A 14,673-nucleotide genomic window follows, 5' to 3' on the forward strand; every position below is an offset into this window, starting at 1 on the left:
TCCAGATGTCTTTCCCTGCTAATGGTACTTTGACTTACAGGGTTGACATTCAGCTCATGTTCTAACTCCGTAAATGTCTCATAGGCTTTAGTTCCTCGATCAGCATCCAGGAAGACGAATGTCCTCAGACAATAATATAGTGGTCCTAGAAGACCAACTAAAGGACGTCAACTGAAAGTGTTCTTGTGAGATGCGTGTCTGTTGTTTTTGTCAGAGCCGACACGCGGGCATGTTATTCATTGCTTTAATGTCCACCAGCCACAATAAAGACATCACTTATGCTAATCAGTGTTGGTCTATTTGCACTCGGAAGTGCAACTCTGGCAATGTCCTAGGAATATCTGTTTCCATTTATTTTGTAATTAACCAGCCCAAATAACTATAGAATGAGAGAGAAAGGCAAAGAGGCATTTGCTAAAGCCTAATAATCAAGATAAAAACAAATCCAGTCATTGATATCGATCATTTGGCCACTGATTGAGCCAGACCAGACTCTGAATCCAAGGATAGAGAACCGATACGGTTTTGCTTATGAATGCAATTTATCTAAAGCAAGCAATCAATAAAACATAAAAATAAACAGACAAGTTGTTCTCAGTTACAGAAGCAGACATGGTAACTTATCTATAACCGTATAACCACTGCGGGCACTCTCGCAGCACTCTCAAGTGACAGTTGCTGTGGACTTGGCCTTAACAGCGGAGTGCAAGAGTGTGAGGATAGGGATAAGAAGAAATGAGGCAGTTTTCCTTTTTCATGGCATTCTTAAAAGAGGCCAGACTTTTATTTCCTTTTGTATTTTCTGTTTTTCCAGAGATGTTGCAGGCAGACAGACCCAACCTGAGGAGGACCCAGAGTGAGGAGACTCCTACTACAGCTGTGCCTCGGGGCAGGTCAGAACATACGCATGCACACACACACACACACACACAGTTGTCCACGCAAGAATGTACACAGACGTTCATATACACACTAAACGCAAGCTACAGACACACACAGCCTCTGAGCCAAATCCGTTGGGATTTTCAGTCACAGCAGTGATGATAAACCACAGAGGTGATGTAATCGTGGAAGAGATAAGACCCAGACTATCAGCAAACTGAATAAGAGTCTGAAGACTGAACAAATGGAGGCCGGTGTCTTTTACAATACAATCTGTGAAGAATAAAAATAGGTTTGAACAATAGGAGGCAGTGTCAACTGCAGTCTCTGAGGACGGGATGGAAATAGTTTTAAAATGTCCCTTAGTGTAGCTTTGTTACAAGTAGTTTTAGTTTTAAGGGCACACGTAAGCATATGCCAGTATCATTTAATCATTTACATTGTAGAGCTGGCTTTGTTTATGCATGTGTAATGCATTTTTCCTACTGCTTTTCGATCCAATACACAGAGTACCCCAAGGATTAGAGGATTGGGACTCCATAATGTATAATAATGGTAGTAGGGAAAATAAACGAGTATAACTTCTTCCTAAACAGCCTTTAAAGAGTGCGCCATAGGAACATGTTCAAAAACCAAGTTAAAAAAGGAAAAGAAAGGAAGAAAGTGTATGGTTGAATACATGCATGTCATTTGCTCTGAATGTGGTCTAGAGCCTGGTCTCATTGACTAGGATGGTAGTGTGATAATAAATACTGGAACTAGACTAGACTTGGTCCTAAGCGTTGTGGTGGGGCGCATTGGTCAGATTGGAATGTCCATGTAAACACTGTAGGGGAGCATTAGCACAGTTCACCGAAGAACCAAACCTCGCTGTTATGGAATACCATTCAACATCTCCGTCCATTTGTGTCTAAATAGAGGCAGTAGAGTGAAAAAAACGTCTGTCAGAGAGAAAAGGGAGGAGGGGGAGAAAACATATAGAGAGATGGAAGGACAGGCCTTTTTTTCCCCTCCTTCGTAGTGTTAGCAGTCTCCCATGACGAGATGCACACCAGCTTTTCTCTCACACAGACGCGTGCACACAGAGGAAAACACACATGCACATGCAAGTGTCAGTTCTGTGCTTGTTCATAGCCAGTGTCTTCTGCTTGTGATACTTTATTGTAGCTCATAAAATGGACTTGAAGGCAGAGCTGAGCCCACTTTTCTATTGATAGTCCTCCAAGTTTAGGCCTCAGCATTCCACAGTCCTGGGGGTAAAAACGCCAACATGTTTTCATTGTATAAAAGGTCCTGTTGGAAACGGTTATATTTAGCAGTAGGAAAATATGAACGTATTTTGGAGAGGAAAATGAGATCGTACTTACATTGCATTGTGTTCGAGCACTTGCTTGCATGTATGTGCATTTGTGTGCGTTTGTACATGTACTTGCTGCTTGCCGTGTCTTTTGAGAAAATTATTCAGTGTTTTTATCCACAGTCTTAATCGACTTTTCATATTTTATCCCATTTTCTTCTTCTTCCTCTTATGTTTAGCTCATCCTGTCATACATTCTGTCATCTCGTTGCCTTCAGTTCTGTATTAAATCTGCAAAAGCTATTTTTATGTTTTACAAAAGCCCCTCTCTCTCGCTCTCTCTCTACTTTATCTATGCAGGAGTAACAGGCACTCGGTGGGGGGGTCTCGGGGCTGTTCCCCAGGGTCCTCCACAGGGGGGGCTCTGACTAACGGGGAGCTGAGTGAGGACCAGAGCCCTGCGTTGGGGTCAGGTCTATCCGGTCGCCGGCGCTCCTCCAAAAGCTCCCACAGCAGTCCTGGAGGCAGTGCAGGTACAGGAACCACTCACATTACTGTTGACCACTTAAGCCTTATAATGTATACTTACGTATTTGTACAAAAATAGCAAACCTAAACAATATACATATATAAGCTCACAACACGTCGCAACTTGTATATCTGCTATTTTAGCTATTTTAGAAAATGTTTAAAAGTTGCTTTTTTGTGCTTTTTTTAATTTAATTGTTTTACATTTTTGCCTATAGATTCTATAATCAGGATGAGTTATGACACAAATAAATAAACATACAAAGTTGGAACTGTAACTATAAGATTTAAGCTGATAAAATGAGTACTCTGTCCTGATTGGCTGAAAATGTGCAACCCACCTGAAAAAAATATTTTCTGCTAGCGGTAAAGACAGGGAGGCACCTGTTACTGAACAAAGACTCTACTTAACCTTTTAACAAAAAACGTTTTGTTTTCACCAAAAAATATCACTTACCCTACCTTTAATAGACTAGAGGTTCGGGTGGCCCTCACATCTAGAGTTCAGGCCCTCAAACGTACGTCGCACTGCTGATCCGATTGATATGTCTGAGTCATAGTGTCGGGGGTTTGTCATAGTACCCGTTGTACCCGTCTGTCTGTGTCCCTTTAGTGCCTTTATATGGAGATCCCTGTATCTGTCTGTGTCCCTTAAATGCCCATATATGGAGATCTCTGTATATGTCAGTCTTAGTCCCTTTTACGCCCATATATGGAAATCCCTGATGTCATCATTATATGCCCATATATTGGCATGCCCATATATGGATTGGTGGTTCTGGGCAACTGGATATCTATATATATGCCCTGGACAACTGGATGTACAAACATGCCTATTTATGGGTGTATCGGGTTTGTTTATGGTTAAGGCGGAGTCATAGTGACATGCCTATATATGGGCGTATCGGGTTTGTTTATGGCTATGTCTATTAGCCTCCCAATTATTATAGGAATAGGATACACATACCTTTGTATTGTACCAGTATAATAAACCTGTAATTTTAGTGAGGTAATCTGGTGCACTACCCAGCACTGTGGTTTGTCTAAGTTCCATGCAGAAGCTTACAAAATAGCCCATCAGCACAGAGATTCCCAAATTAGCCGAAATGGTCGCCAATCTCGCCATGGATGTGGCTTTCCTGATGTGGGTGTGTCAGCAATATTCAAACAGTGCATGTTTGACGGCCATATATAACTGGCAAACAAATATTACGTTCTTCTTCCCCTTTATTTTGAGAACTACATAGACTGATTAGGCAATAAATGCAGATATAAAATGTAATAAAAGCCAGTATTCTTTTGGTGTGTTGTTCCGAGGCCCACCTTTTTAATCTGTCTCTGATTTCCTCTGACTCAAACTTTCAGACACATCAGTTGCTCTGCAGATAAACATGGACTCTACCAACTTCAAACTAGAGGCCTTTAAGCTATTAAAGTTGTATATGGTCTGACAACATACATACATACACGTATTTGTAAGTGAGATCAGATCATGACTACAAAAAGTGCTGTCAGGTATTAAGTGGTAAATAATATTATCTCACCGTCCTCTTTCCCCACCTTCTTTTCTTCCTTCCCTCCCTCCCTCACTCCTCCTATCATCCTCTCCTCTCCTCTCCAAGGCAAAGTTGAACTGACGTCCAATGGACTGGAGAACGGCCGCGGTGGCCCGACCCGCCATGCGCCCCCACAGTCCTCCCCGTCTGTCAGACCCCCAGCCTCCAGCAGCAGCAGCGGCAGTCCCTCTCCAGGTCCAGAGGCCCCGGGCCTGGCCCCACCGGCAGAGCCTGGACCTACCGGGACCTCCGGTACAGAGCAGGCCGGCAACCCCCCCGCAGAGCCCGTCCCAGACACACTCCCGGCTGGGTAGGAGCACTGGGGAGAGTATAGAGCTCTTGAGGACAGGGAGGGGCAGGAGGTTGGCAAGAGAAAGGGCAGGCGAGCGTTGGGGAGGGGCAGGGAGAGGAGCACATAGAGAGAGAGTATAGTGGGGTTCAGGCAGCTTGAACAGCAGCTGAACACTGGAGGAACGTTTTGACTCAACCAAATTTATTATGAAACTTGACATATCTAATTATCCTTGTTTGACTCTAGCTCTCCCTGTCTTCCCATCTGTCTATCTCTCTCTTTCTCTCTCCCTTTCTCAATCTCAATCTCTTAACTCAACCTGTGGATATACTGTAGCTGGGAGCAGAGGGTGCTGCCTCACGGTAGAGTGTACTATGTCGACCACAACACCAAAACAACCACCTGGGAGAGACCACTGCCACCTGGGTATGTCTCACGTGTGTGTGTGTGTGTGTGTGTGTGTGTGTGTGTGTGTGTGTGTGTGTGCGCGCGCGTGTGTGTGCGGATGTGTGTGCGGATGTGTGTGCGCGCATGCACTGATTTGTTGATTGAGTGACCCTTTTTTGATCCCTCACAGGACAGTGAACATCAACACAATAGTAGTTCAATGATAGGATATATAGATATGTATGCTTATAGTATGCTTTGGTGTGTGTGATAGAGAGTGAGGCAAGTTGTGCGTGAGTGCGTGCAAGTGCATGTATCTGTATGGAAAGTGTGCAGTAAATTTCTGAGTGACGCTGACACTCCCAGAGTTAAATTAAATTAAATTAAGTAAACAGATATGATTTTACTGGCACGGTATTCTGCCATCTTGTGAACATTCTCAACATCTATCCCTGCTGGACTTGCTGTCTGTCGTTAGGCACAGAACAGTATGTGAGGTCAGGGGCATGTGTGTGTTTGTGAGTTTGTGTGTTGTAGCACCACACTTGTCACTTACCAAGCCTTTCACCAGTAAGATAGACGGCCAACAAATATTTATAATATTTTCCTATATTAATTTCAACTGGTGTTAACCATTTAAACCCTATATACTTCGTTGACCCCAGGGGTCTGTACCTGACCCCCTCTTTTTGTCCCTATACACCAAATCTGGATGCTGAACATAGCAGGTCTACAAACTGTGAGTTTTGTAGATTTTTGCAGAATGTTTGCCTATTTTCGCCGATTGTTTGCCTATTATGACATGCCCAGAATAGGGCTGCCAGGTTGGAAGTAGTTAAAAGAGAGGCCCAGCAGAAAATAGACCAGTGGCCTGAATTGCAGTTTGAACTGAATAGAACAAAAGTTGACAAGAAGAGTGTTTGCATTGGAGGAAGCCCTCTGTTTGGAAATAATTTTCAAACTATTTGAAGTCAGAATTTCACTCCAAATTAGGGTAATGGAGAAGCATAAGGGTCACTGAATTTAGATAATTGTCATGTCAGTGTTGTATTTGCTTGTGTAGTAATTCTCTCCTCATGGTGACATAATGCTGCATGTGATTCTAGGATAACAGGGTAGGTAATAATAATTTCGAATGCAGTTCAAATTAAAATGCAGTTAAGATTATACTGGGACACCAGTATAATCTAAAAATCATGCCGGTTTCCAAAGTTTTTACTATATCAATCGAATCTCTGACTTGTTTTGCATTACTGAGACGTTGCCCTAACCAAGCCTACTCAGTTTCTTTTCTCCATGCGTGTGTTTTATGTTTTTGGACACAACCATATGCAGTACATTGTCCCCCACCTCTGACTCGCTCTAAATCACCCACGTTGTTTTGTGTGTGTGTGTGTAAAGCTGTAATCATTTTCTCAATTCACCTCTTAATGTATAGCATTAAAAGTCACCAACACCACCAGCATTTTCATGACATTTTTATTCCAACAATTACTTATTGATTCTCACTTGCATGCGTGCGTGCATGTGTGCGGTCATGTGTGCATGATAGAGAAACTGCTTTTAGGAAAAGGTCAGCCCCGCCACCCCCATCTCAGTTTTTCCAGAGAGGCAATGAGAGAGTTGGGGCCAGAGAACAAAAGTCCTTTCTTAGAGGCACATGTACGCCCGTACAGCACTGTGTTGGCTGATGGCCGCCTGGGCCCTTCAGAGGATCAATTACCAGACTAGCGCTGGGTTAGCGTTCCAGATGTACGCACCAGGAACTGTTTAGTAGGGACTCAGGCAATCTAGGTTTTAGAATCCTAAATAATGAATCCCATCTTTGGACAGACTCTGTGTTGGAGATGTTGCGATGAGACTGAGTGCAACTGGTGCATATTCTTTAGTGTTTCTGACTTAGCTAGCTTAATACCTGGTCTCTAAAACTAAAGGTCAGAACTTTATTGCAAGCTCATTATATTGCTGCTCATTGTCGTTACATCAGGAGGTGCCACACACCACCCTTAATTAACCACTTAAACAGTTAATTGACTTGAGTCCCCCTGGGGTCTTCGTCTATACTCGGTCCACTCCTTTTTTCCCATTTACAACAATTCTCTTTGCCGCAAATAGCCGATCTACAAGCTCACAATGTGTCAGGTTGCAATACGTTGCTTAGTAGCTAGCTTGTAGATCTGCTATTTTCACCAAATGTTTGCCTATATGACATGACCAGAATATACGTTCGCTAAGCTCCGCCCTTAGGTTAGACATACAACCCTAGTTTTGACAGCACTCACATTGGTTTGCAGTGGGATATAAAGGATTTGCCACATAAAATAATATATCATTTTTGGAGCCAGAGCTTCCAAATTTCTTCCAAATCTTGACAACAAGGCCTGCAGCATGCACTGGAAATGTACTGTATGTGCATGACATTACTATTTCAACAAACAAAATACAGGCAAATGTTTATCACTCCCAAAGAAAGATGGAGAAACCGCATGTAAATCAATCAACTAAGTTAACTATATATCACCGGACAGGAGTGTTTGTGTACCGCATGGTAATTAAGACTACAAATGGTCGCTTCTAATAAATAGACAAACGAATGAATAAACACTTTAACATTAAAACAGTACATTGCTCCATGATTCTGGTTTGTTGAACTAGAACTTGAAACCAACCCCGTCCCCAAGACTCCTTTCGGAGTCTTCATCACAAATACAGTACATGTTCATGAATCTAATTGGAGAATGATTCAGGATGCAGCACCATGCTAAAGTTAAGTGACCATGACAACACATCAGTATCACTAAGGATTTTAACATTTGTTTTATATGATTTGTACCTTTATTACGATTAATGTCATTATAATTAGTTATATTCTCGTCATCACCTCACCTCACGTAATTTTCCCAACATTGAGCTCTGTGTGTGTGTGTTAGGCAGCACAGCCACAGCCTGCTGTTGTCAATGTAGATTTCAGCTTGGAGAAATGGATGACAAATGCCCCCTCCAACCGCTCTGAGTACTTGGAATGACTGTTGCAGATCACCCAGAAACACTGTTTCACCATAGAGTTATCATGGTATTCCTATTTGTGTTATTAATGTTGCTAATTATCGTGTACGTGCTTGCATTGACTCCCATGATATGTGACTGGAGTGTGTACCCATATGGCGGATAGCAACAGTTGCTAAGCTAGCATTAAACAATTGCTATTGGGGAGTGGGGCTCAGGGATCCGTCTATTAGGATGCTAGGCTTCATGTGGTTAATAACAAAAAAAACATATTGACAAATGTCATTCACCCTGTTATTTCCGTTACCCTTGCATTAAGCCTGTGAATATGCAGCAAATACACATTTCTGTTGCACTGTGACCAACACTGCACCAATCGCATCCAGACTATTCCTGGTGTGGGTCCCAACTTGGCAATTTGTTTTAATGAGGCCAGCTCCCAGGGTGACAGAACAAATTTCTCATTTGGGCTGGAGGCTACAAAGGTTTCGGAACACTGACATTATTATCCAGACCTATCATATTCATATCCCCGCTCAAGGTCAAAACACTGAGCTATATTGTCAGGATTTCTGCTTGCTCATGAACCAACACTATAGAGCTTGTCTTTACATAAGTCTTTAGCTTGCCTTGAATTGAATTAAAGCAATGTCAAACTTAGGGAGAACCTTGGGTTCTACACCTATCTGGGCATGATATTAAGTCCAAATCTTGACTTGATCTGATGTCTCTGTGCTGTGTGAGCAAAGAAGTTTATCTTGTGTAAAGCTATATTTTGATGAAACCAGAACATTTTCTGTGAAGGTCTGATATATCATCATGCACTTCTAATCTATATGTGTGCTTGGGGGGTGGGGAGGTACTGTAGGTAAAGGCTGTTACAATTTCCTGTAGCCTTTGGGTTTGATAACTTAAGGGTAATTTAGTTGCACGCTGGTATAACACACTGTAAACAGACATTCTACAAGCTCGCAGTGAGTCATGTCGTGAGCTTGTAGATCTGCTATTTTCTGTGGACACAACTGAGTATAAATCAGTCTTTATCTGATAAGTTCTGTCATGCCAGGCTGAGGACTGAGTTCAAGATGCTGAACTGTAGAGAAGAGAGTATTATGCTGCTACTTTTTGCTTTGCAGTTTTATACTATTGTTTCTGACTTTGCTAGATAACTTGTTGCTATTACCCAGATCAGGCCAGTAAAACCATTCAAACTTGCGTATTTAAATCCTATTTGGTGGCTTACTGTAGACTGTATTACGCTCTCTGAACACCTTAAAATGACCTAATACCTAAATATTGTACTTGCAAATGACAACAATGTTTTTCATCACAATTACAGTCCAGAATATTTTCTGAAAGCCTTGTTTTCTCCTAAAAGTCGGTCAGCCTGCTAATGGTGGATAGAATACAAACATTTGGCCATAGGCCATATTTACAAACAGGTATTGAATGTAGAGTTTAGTAGAATCAAAATGAGTCTGTATGTCTTTGGGTATAGGTATTTTAATGTATCACTGACTGTGTATACTAGGCTTTATACAGGTAACATGGTGCTGGATAACAACATTTAAAATCATAATATCTCCTTTAGTTGTTGTTGTGCAAAGTATATTTGCACATACCTGGAATTCGTTGACTGGATTTACCCATCCTAACTATTAGGAGCAGTGGGCACCAGTTACATGGCAAGCTTTAAGTTTCTTGCAACACGATACTTATAGCACTTGTTACAAATAAAATGTATTTTCATTATTATCTCATGACTTATCACTACACAATAACCGAATTCATAACTTGTATTAAACTGTTGCTTGTTTCTTGTCATTTTAAAACTAGCCAGTAGCATCACTCTTCAGTTAAATTAAATTCACATCCATCTGCTACTGGGTTAAATAAGAATAGTATAAATATTAGTACTACCAGAGAAGTTGGTCTGACAAGCCTGCTGGAAGGGTTGGGCTTGGCACTATAGAGCTAACTGGGATACGTCCATAATGTTTTAATGGTACTAAAATAAATGGATGCATGGGGTGTGTCCTGGTGCCACTTTAGAACAATTTTCCTGTGGATCTCATACTGTAGGTCTGCATCTTTATTTCACTATTTCTTCTCTCTAGGTAACTCTGTACTTGCCTCTGCCTATACATGTGCAAGTGTGTATTTGCATGCATGTGCTGGCAAACTGTGTGACTGTGCATTAATAGCTGCTGTGTAATGCATGCAGAGTTGGGAGAGTTAATTCACAGGTTTCCTTGTTCACTCCTGTGCTTGGAGCCACAGTCTCTGTCGGAGACTTGTGCTTCTCCCTCAGGAAATGGGAGGGCCAAGCAAACTAAAAGCTCCCTTTGGGCAACTGTGTGCATGCATTTAGTCAGAGACTTTTTGCTTTCTTAAGTGTGTGTGTGTGTGTGTGTGTGTGTGTGTGTGTGTGTGTGTGTGTGTGTGTGTGTGTGTGTGTGTGTGTGTGTGTGTGTGTATGTACACATGTATGCGTGTGTGTGTGTGTGTGTGTGTGTGTGTGTGTGTGTGTGTGTGTGTGTATGTACACATGTATGCATGTATGGGAGAGAGAGAGGGTCTGAGGGTGACTGACTGTGTGTGTGCGTGTGTCTGTCGGTTTTTATAGATTTGCACTTATTGACTGTATCTTTCCATGTGTGTGCGCGTGTGCACCAGGCTGCTGGACCGTATCTGTGTCTGCACTGTTTTTGTTAGCATATGGAAGTCGTAGCTGTTTGCTCTACCAAATTCTGCTCTGTTTAAGTCAGAGATATCAGAATAGCGGCAGCCTTTGTAGCAGAACAACACTCAGTTCTGCAGAGCCCAGGGAATTCACTCATGTTGTTCTGTGTATGCGTGTGTTTGTCTGACTGTCTGTGTGTCTGTGGGACAATTCATATCTTTGTTCTTGTCATTGTCCAAACAATTTACCCCCCCCCTACACACACACACACACACAAAACTATTGACATAGTTGATGCGTCATTCATACAGGTTGATGCCATTTACTCGCAGTGTATTGGACCTTGTTCTGAATAAAACTTGCGTTACTTTATTTGCTGCTTAATATTTGTGTTCTTTGTGGATCATATGTACTCATGACACAAATAGATAGAAACGCAGTCAGATACAAGAGAATGCCCAATAGACATGTACTTTCTGGAGAACGTACAATTTTCTCTGCTTTTTGACAATATGGGTGTCATATTTCTCTCAACTGATCCTTCATCAGTCTATCGCTTCTCCCATCTTTTCTTTCTCTCCTGCCATTCCTTCTCTGAATGTTAAGCTTTTGGGAGATGTGATGCATCCACCCACTGTCGCTTTAATAATACGTTAAAAGACGCAAACAGACTGTTCCCTCTGACTCATTCTCTCTCTCTCTTTCTCTAGCTGGGAGAAGCGTGTGGACCAGCGGGGTAGGTTCTACTATGTGGACCACAACACCAGAACAACCACATGGCAGAGGCCCACCGCCGAGTCAGTCCGCAACTACGAGCAATGGCAGAGCCAGCGCAGCCAGCTACAAGGAGCCATGCACCAGTTCAGCCAGCGCTTCCTCTACCAGGTAACACGACAAGCTCTCATTAACATCTGTACACTCTCTCAGTTACAAATTGATAAATTAACACAGAGGATTGCACAACATCCTATTATATATTAAGGTAACCTCTGTCCATCAGTCATTCTGTTCCGTCATTCTGCCTGCAAACTTATAATGGTCTGTTTTATGAGCGAGGGGGCGCTTTAGAGATCCTCGAATCCAAGTTGTGTTAACAGCAGACATAGCTTAGCTGAAACAGCGTAAACATCAGCTCCTCATGGTTGTGGGTGGCAATGATTCCACAACAGGTTGTAAGTGACCGGGTTCAGCGGGTTGTCACAAACAGCGCCACCAGGAGGCGGATTTTTGCTAAACACATTTTTTGACGGTACTCCTACAGATTTTGTCCAAACATCACGCAAATCGATACACAGTATCTCTGTAGTCATTAAACGAAACCAGGCTTTCAGATTTTTCATATTCTACCCTGATTGGTTAAGATTGGCTTCCAAATTTGCAGGAGTGCTCCGTTTTTAACAAAATACCTCAAATCATGAACACAACGTGCGATTTCCGTGACATTTTGCACGCACATCCCCACTAGGCCGAGGAAGAAATGCCACCCTTTTAACATTGCCCTATTATAGCGCCACCAGGAGGCCAATTTTTGCAATATATTACTACAATTTTTCCAACGTTTTATATATTAGAGTCGACCCAGCGATGTCGGGAGAGGAAACAAAGGGAGGTACACGACAGTGCTTGTAAGAGCTAATATCACATTTATTGTCAGTAGTCAGTATGTCATGATGAAATCTAGGAAGCCACCAGTAAATCTCACACATGGGCTCCACTATGGTTTCTTTGTTGGCTGATGGTCAGTATGTACACTACGGGGCCAAGCAATGTTATTTGAGACTTGGTTTTAGTATTTTTCCAGTCATTGCAGGAGTGGTCCCCTCTTTGACAATAGCTGTCCTCTCAGCAAAAGCAGCCAAGGTCAAGTTTCACCCTGACAGTTAAGACTTATAGAGCTCCAACAACAGTCCATTCTGAACTGGGCGTTCCTTGGTACGCACCATTAGTAAAAGCAGCCTTAAAACTGTTACAGGCTCCTATTAAAAGACCCCTCCCAGCTTCTAAAACGGTGTGTGTGCGTCTGTGTGTGAGCGTGTGTGTGTGTCCATCCCTAGAGCTGTCCCACTCCCACCCTCCATCAACAACACAGCCATTTTCTGAGTTTGTGTCCAGAATAACCTCCACCTCCTCTGACTTCCTAACAATCTCCCCCCATCCAGCCCTGCATCCCCCTCTCACCCATCTCTCCATCCCTTCATCCATCCATCATCCATTTCCCTCTTTTGCTCATTGTGTCCTACCCACATGGCCCTCATTGACTTCCCTGTCTTACACCTTTACTCTTTTTCTCTGTTCTGTCCGGTATGCAAACCCTAGCCTTCTCTCATGTCTGTCGATCCCTCCTTTTGTCATCTATGCCTTCTTTCCCTCCACCCATACCTAATGGCACCTATTTTTTAAATGTGGCTTAAGTGGTTGAGCTCACAACACGCTATGCCACATGGGCCAGGTTTGGGGTTTAGGGCAAAAGTTAGGCTTGTTTGGCTGAGTCTGGGGGTTTACAGTACATTCTCAGCCTAAAGTCAAGTCAAGCTGAAATCCCCTTTACCACTCCCTCCCTCCCTCCTTCTCTCTCTCACTCCCTCCATCCATCCTTCCCTCCCTGACCCTGTCTGAGAAAAGCCAAGTGGCAGGTCTGCCCTCCATGTGGAGAGTCCAGAGTTCTGTTTTGGAATGCCCCCACCGCTGATAGCAATGGCTATTTCTGGACCCAGTGTGTGTGAACAAGAGCGGAACATGCAGGGGTTGAGGCAGTCACACACACACACACACACACACACACACACACACACACAAAGGATGTTAAACTGTGTGCACATACTGTATACACATACCCGCATGTATCCCTCAATATACACACACACACACACACACACACACACACACACACACACACACACACACACACACACACACACACACACACACACACACACACACACACACACACACACACACGCACACACACACACAAAGGAGGTAAGACTGTGTGCACATACACATACCTATATGTAGCCTCGACTACACACACACACACACACACACACACACACACACACACACACACACACACACACACACACACACACACACACACACACACACACACATTCACACACATTCACTCACTCACTCACTGCAGACACACCGAGGTTGAAGTGGGATTTGGGGACTTTGACATCACCTACCAGACTTGCTGTGGGCCAGATAAGAGCGGATTCAGACCTCCATGATGGCATCCTGCCGTGATATGGCCTCATGCGTTTAGCTTCACTGTGTGTTGTTTTTCATGCAGACCATCACTGTCTATGTCTGGATTTGTGTGTATGTCAATGCAGGCGGATGCGTGTACGTGCCTACTGTTGAGTCATGTGTTGTGTTGTGCAGTGTGTGTGTGTTTAAGTAGATGTGCTCACGGCACTGTAATGTGGAGGTCAGGTGCTACATTTCTGCGTTAGCACATGACAATGAGCAAGTTCAGGGGTCAGCCGTCTTTTAAATGGACCATGACACTCTAATGGCCCAACACACACCTACACACACACACACACACACACACACACACACACACACACACACACACACACTCACACACTCACACACCCTCACAGAACTACAAGTTAGGAATCAGGATTATACACACCCACAAAGTCCTGCACTAAATGTAAATGTTGATTGGCAAAAACAATGGTTAGCATGCACGCACAAGAGCTCTCACTCATGCACAAGCTGGCCATTGCATTCTTGTGTGTGTGTGTGTGTGTGTGTGTGTGTGTGTGTGTGTGTGTGTGTGTGTGTGTGTGTGTGTGTGTGTGTGTGTGTGTGTGTGTGTGTGTGTGTGTGTGTGTGTGTGTGTGTGTGTGTGTGTGTGTGTGTGTGTGTGTGCGCGTGCGTGCGCGCAGGGTAATTGCAGCTCGTTAGGAACCCCAGAGAGAGTGGTCTCAGAGTCATTAAATGCCGTTTCCGGCTCTCCCTCTCCCAAAGTCCCCCCTTTTTCTCTACATTTACCAGCATACCCCCTTTTCCTCTGCCTCCTGCAGAA

At 43.3% G+C, this 14,673-nt stretch overlaps 1 protein-coding gene across 2 annotated transcripts in view; it reads left to right on the plus strand.

Annotated features, from left to right (window-relative positions):
• Positions 1-14,673, plus strand: part of wwp2 (WW domain containing E3 ubiquitin protein ligase 2) — a 52,619-nt gene that overhangs the window by 16,540 nt on the left and 21,406 nt on the right. For both annotated transcript variants that reach the window (XM_084059724.1, XM_084059725.1), the window contains exons 6-10: positions 815-893; positions 2,540-2,712; positions 4,330-4,573; positions 4,892-4,981; positions 11,342-11,516. In XM_084059724.1, the coding sequence (XP_083915850.1) occupies positions 815-893; positions 2,540-2,712; positions 4,330-4,573; positions 4,892-4,981; positions 11,342-11,516 (761 nt within the window). The remainder of the gene's footprint in view (positions 1-814; positions 894-2,539; positions 2,713-4,329; positions 4,574-4,891; positions 4,982-11,341; positions 11,517-14,673) is intronic.

This window comes from Gymnoscopelus microlampas (assembly GCF_963454915.1).
Source record: "Gymnoscopelus microlampas genome assembly, chromosome: 6".
In the NCBI taxonomy this organism is placed as follows: Eukaryota; Metazoa; Chordata; class Actinopteri; order Myctophiformes; family Myctophidae; genus Gymnoscopelus; species Gymnoscopelus microlampas.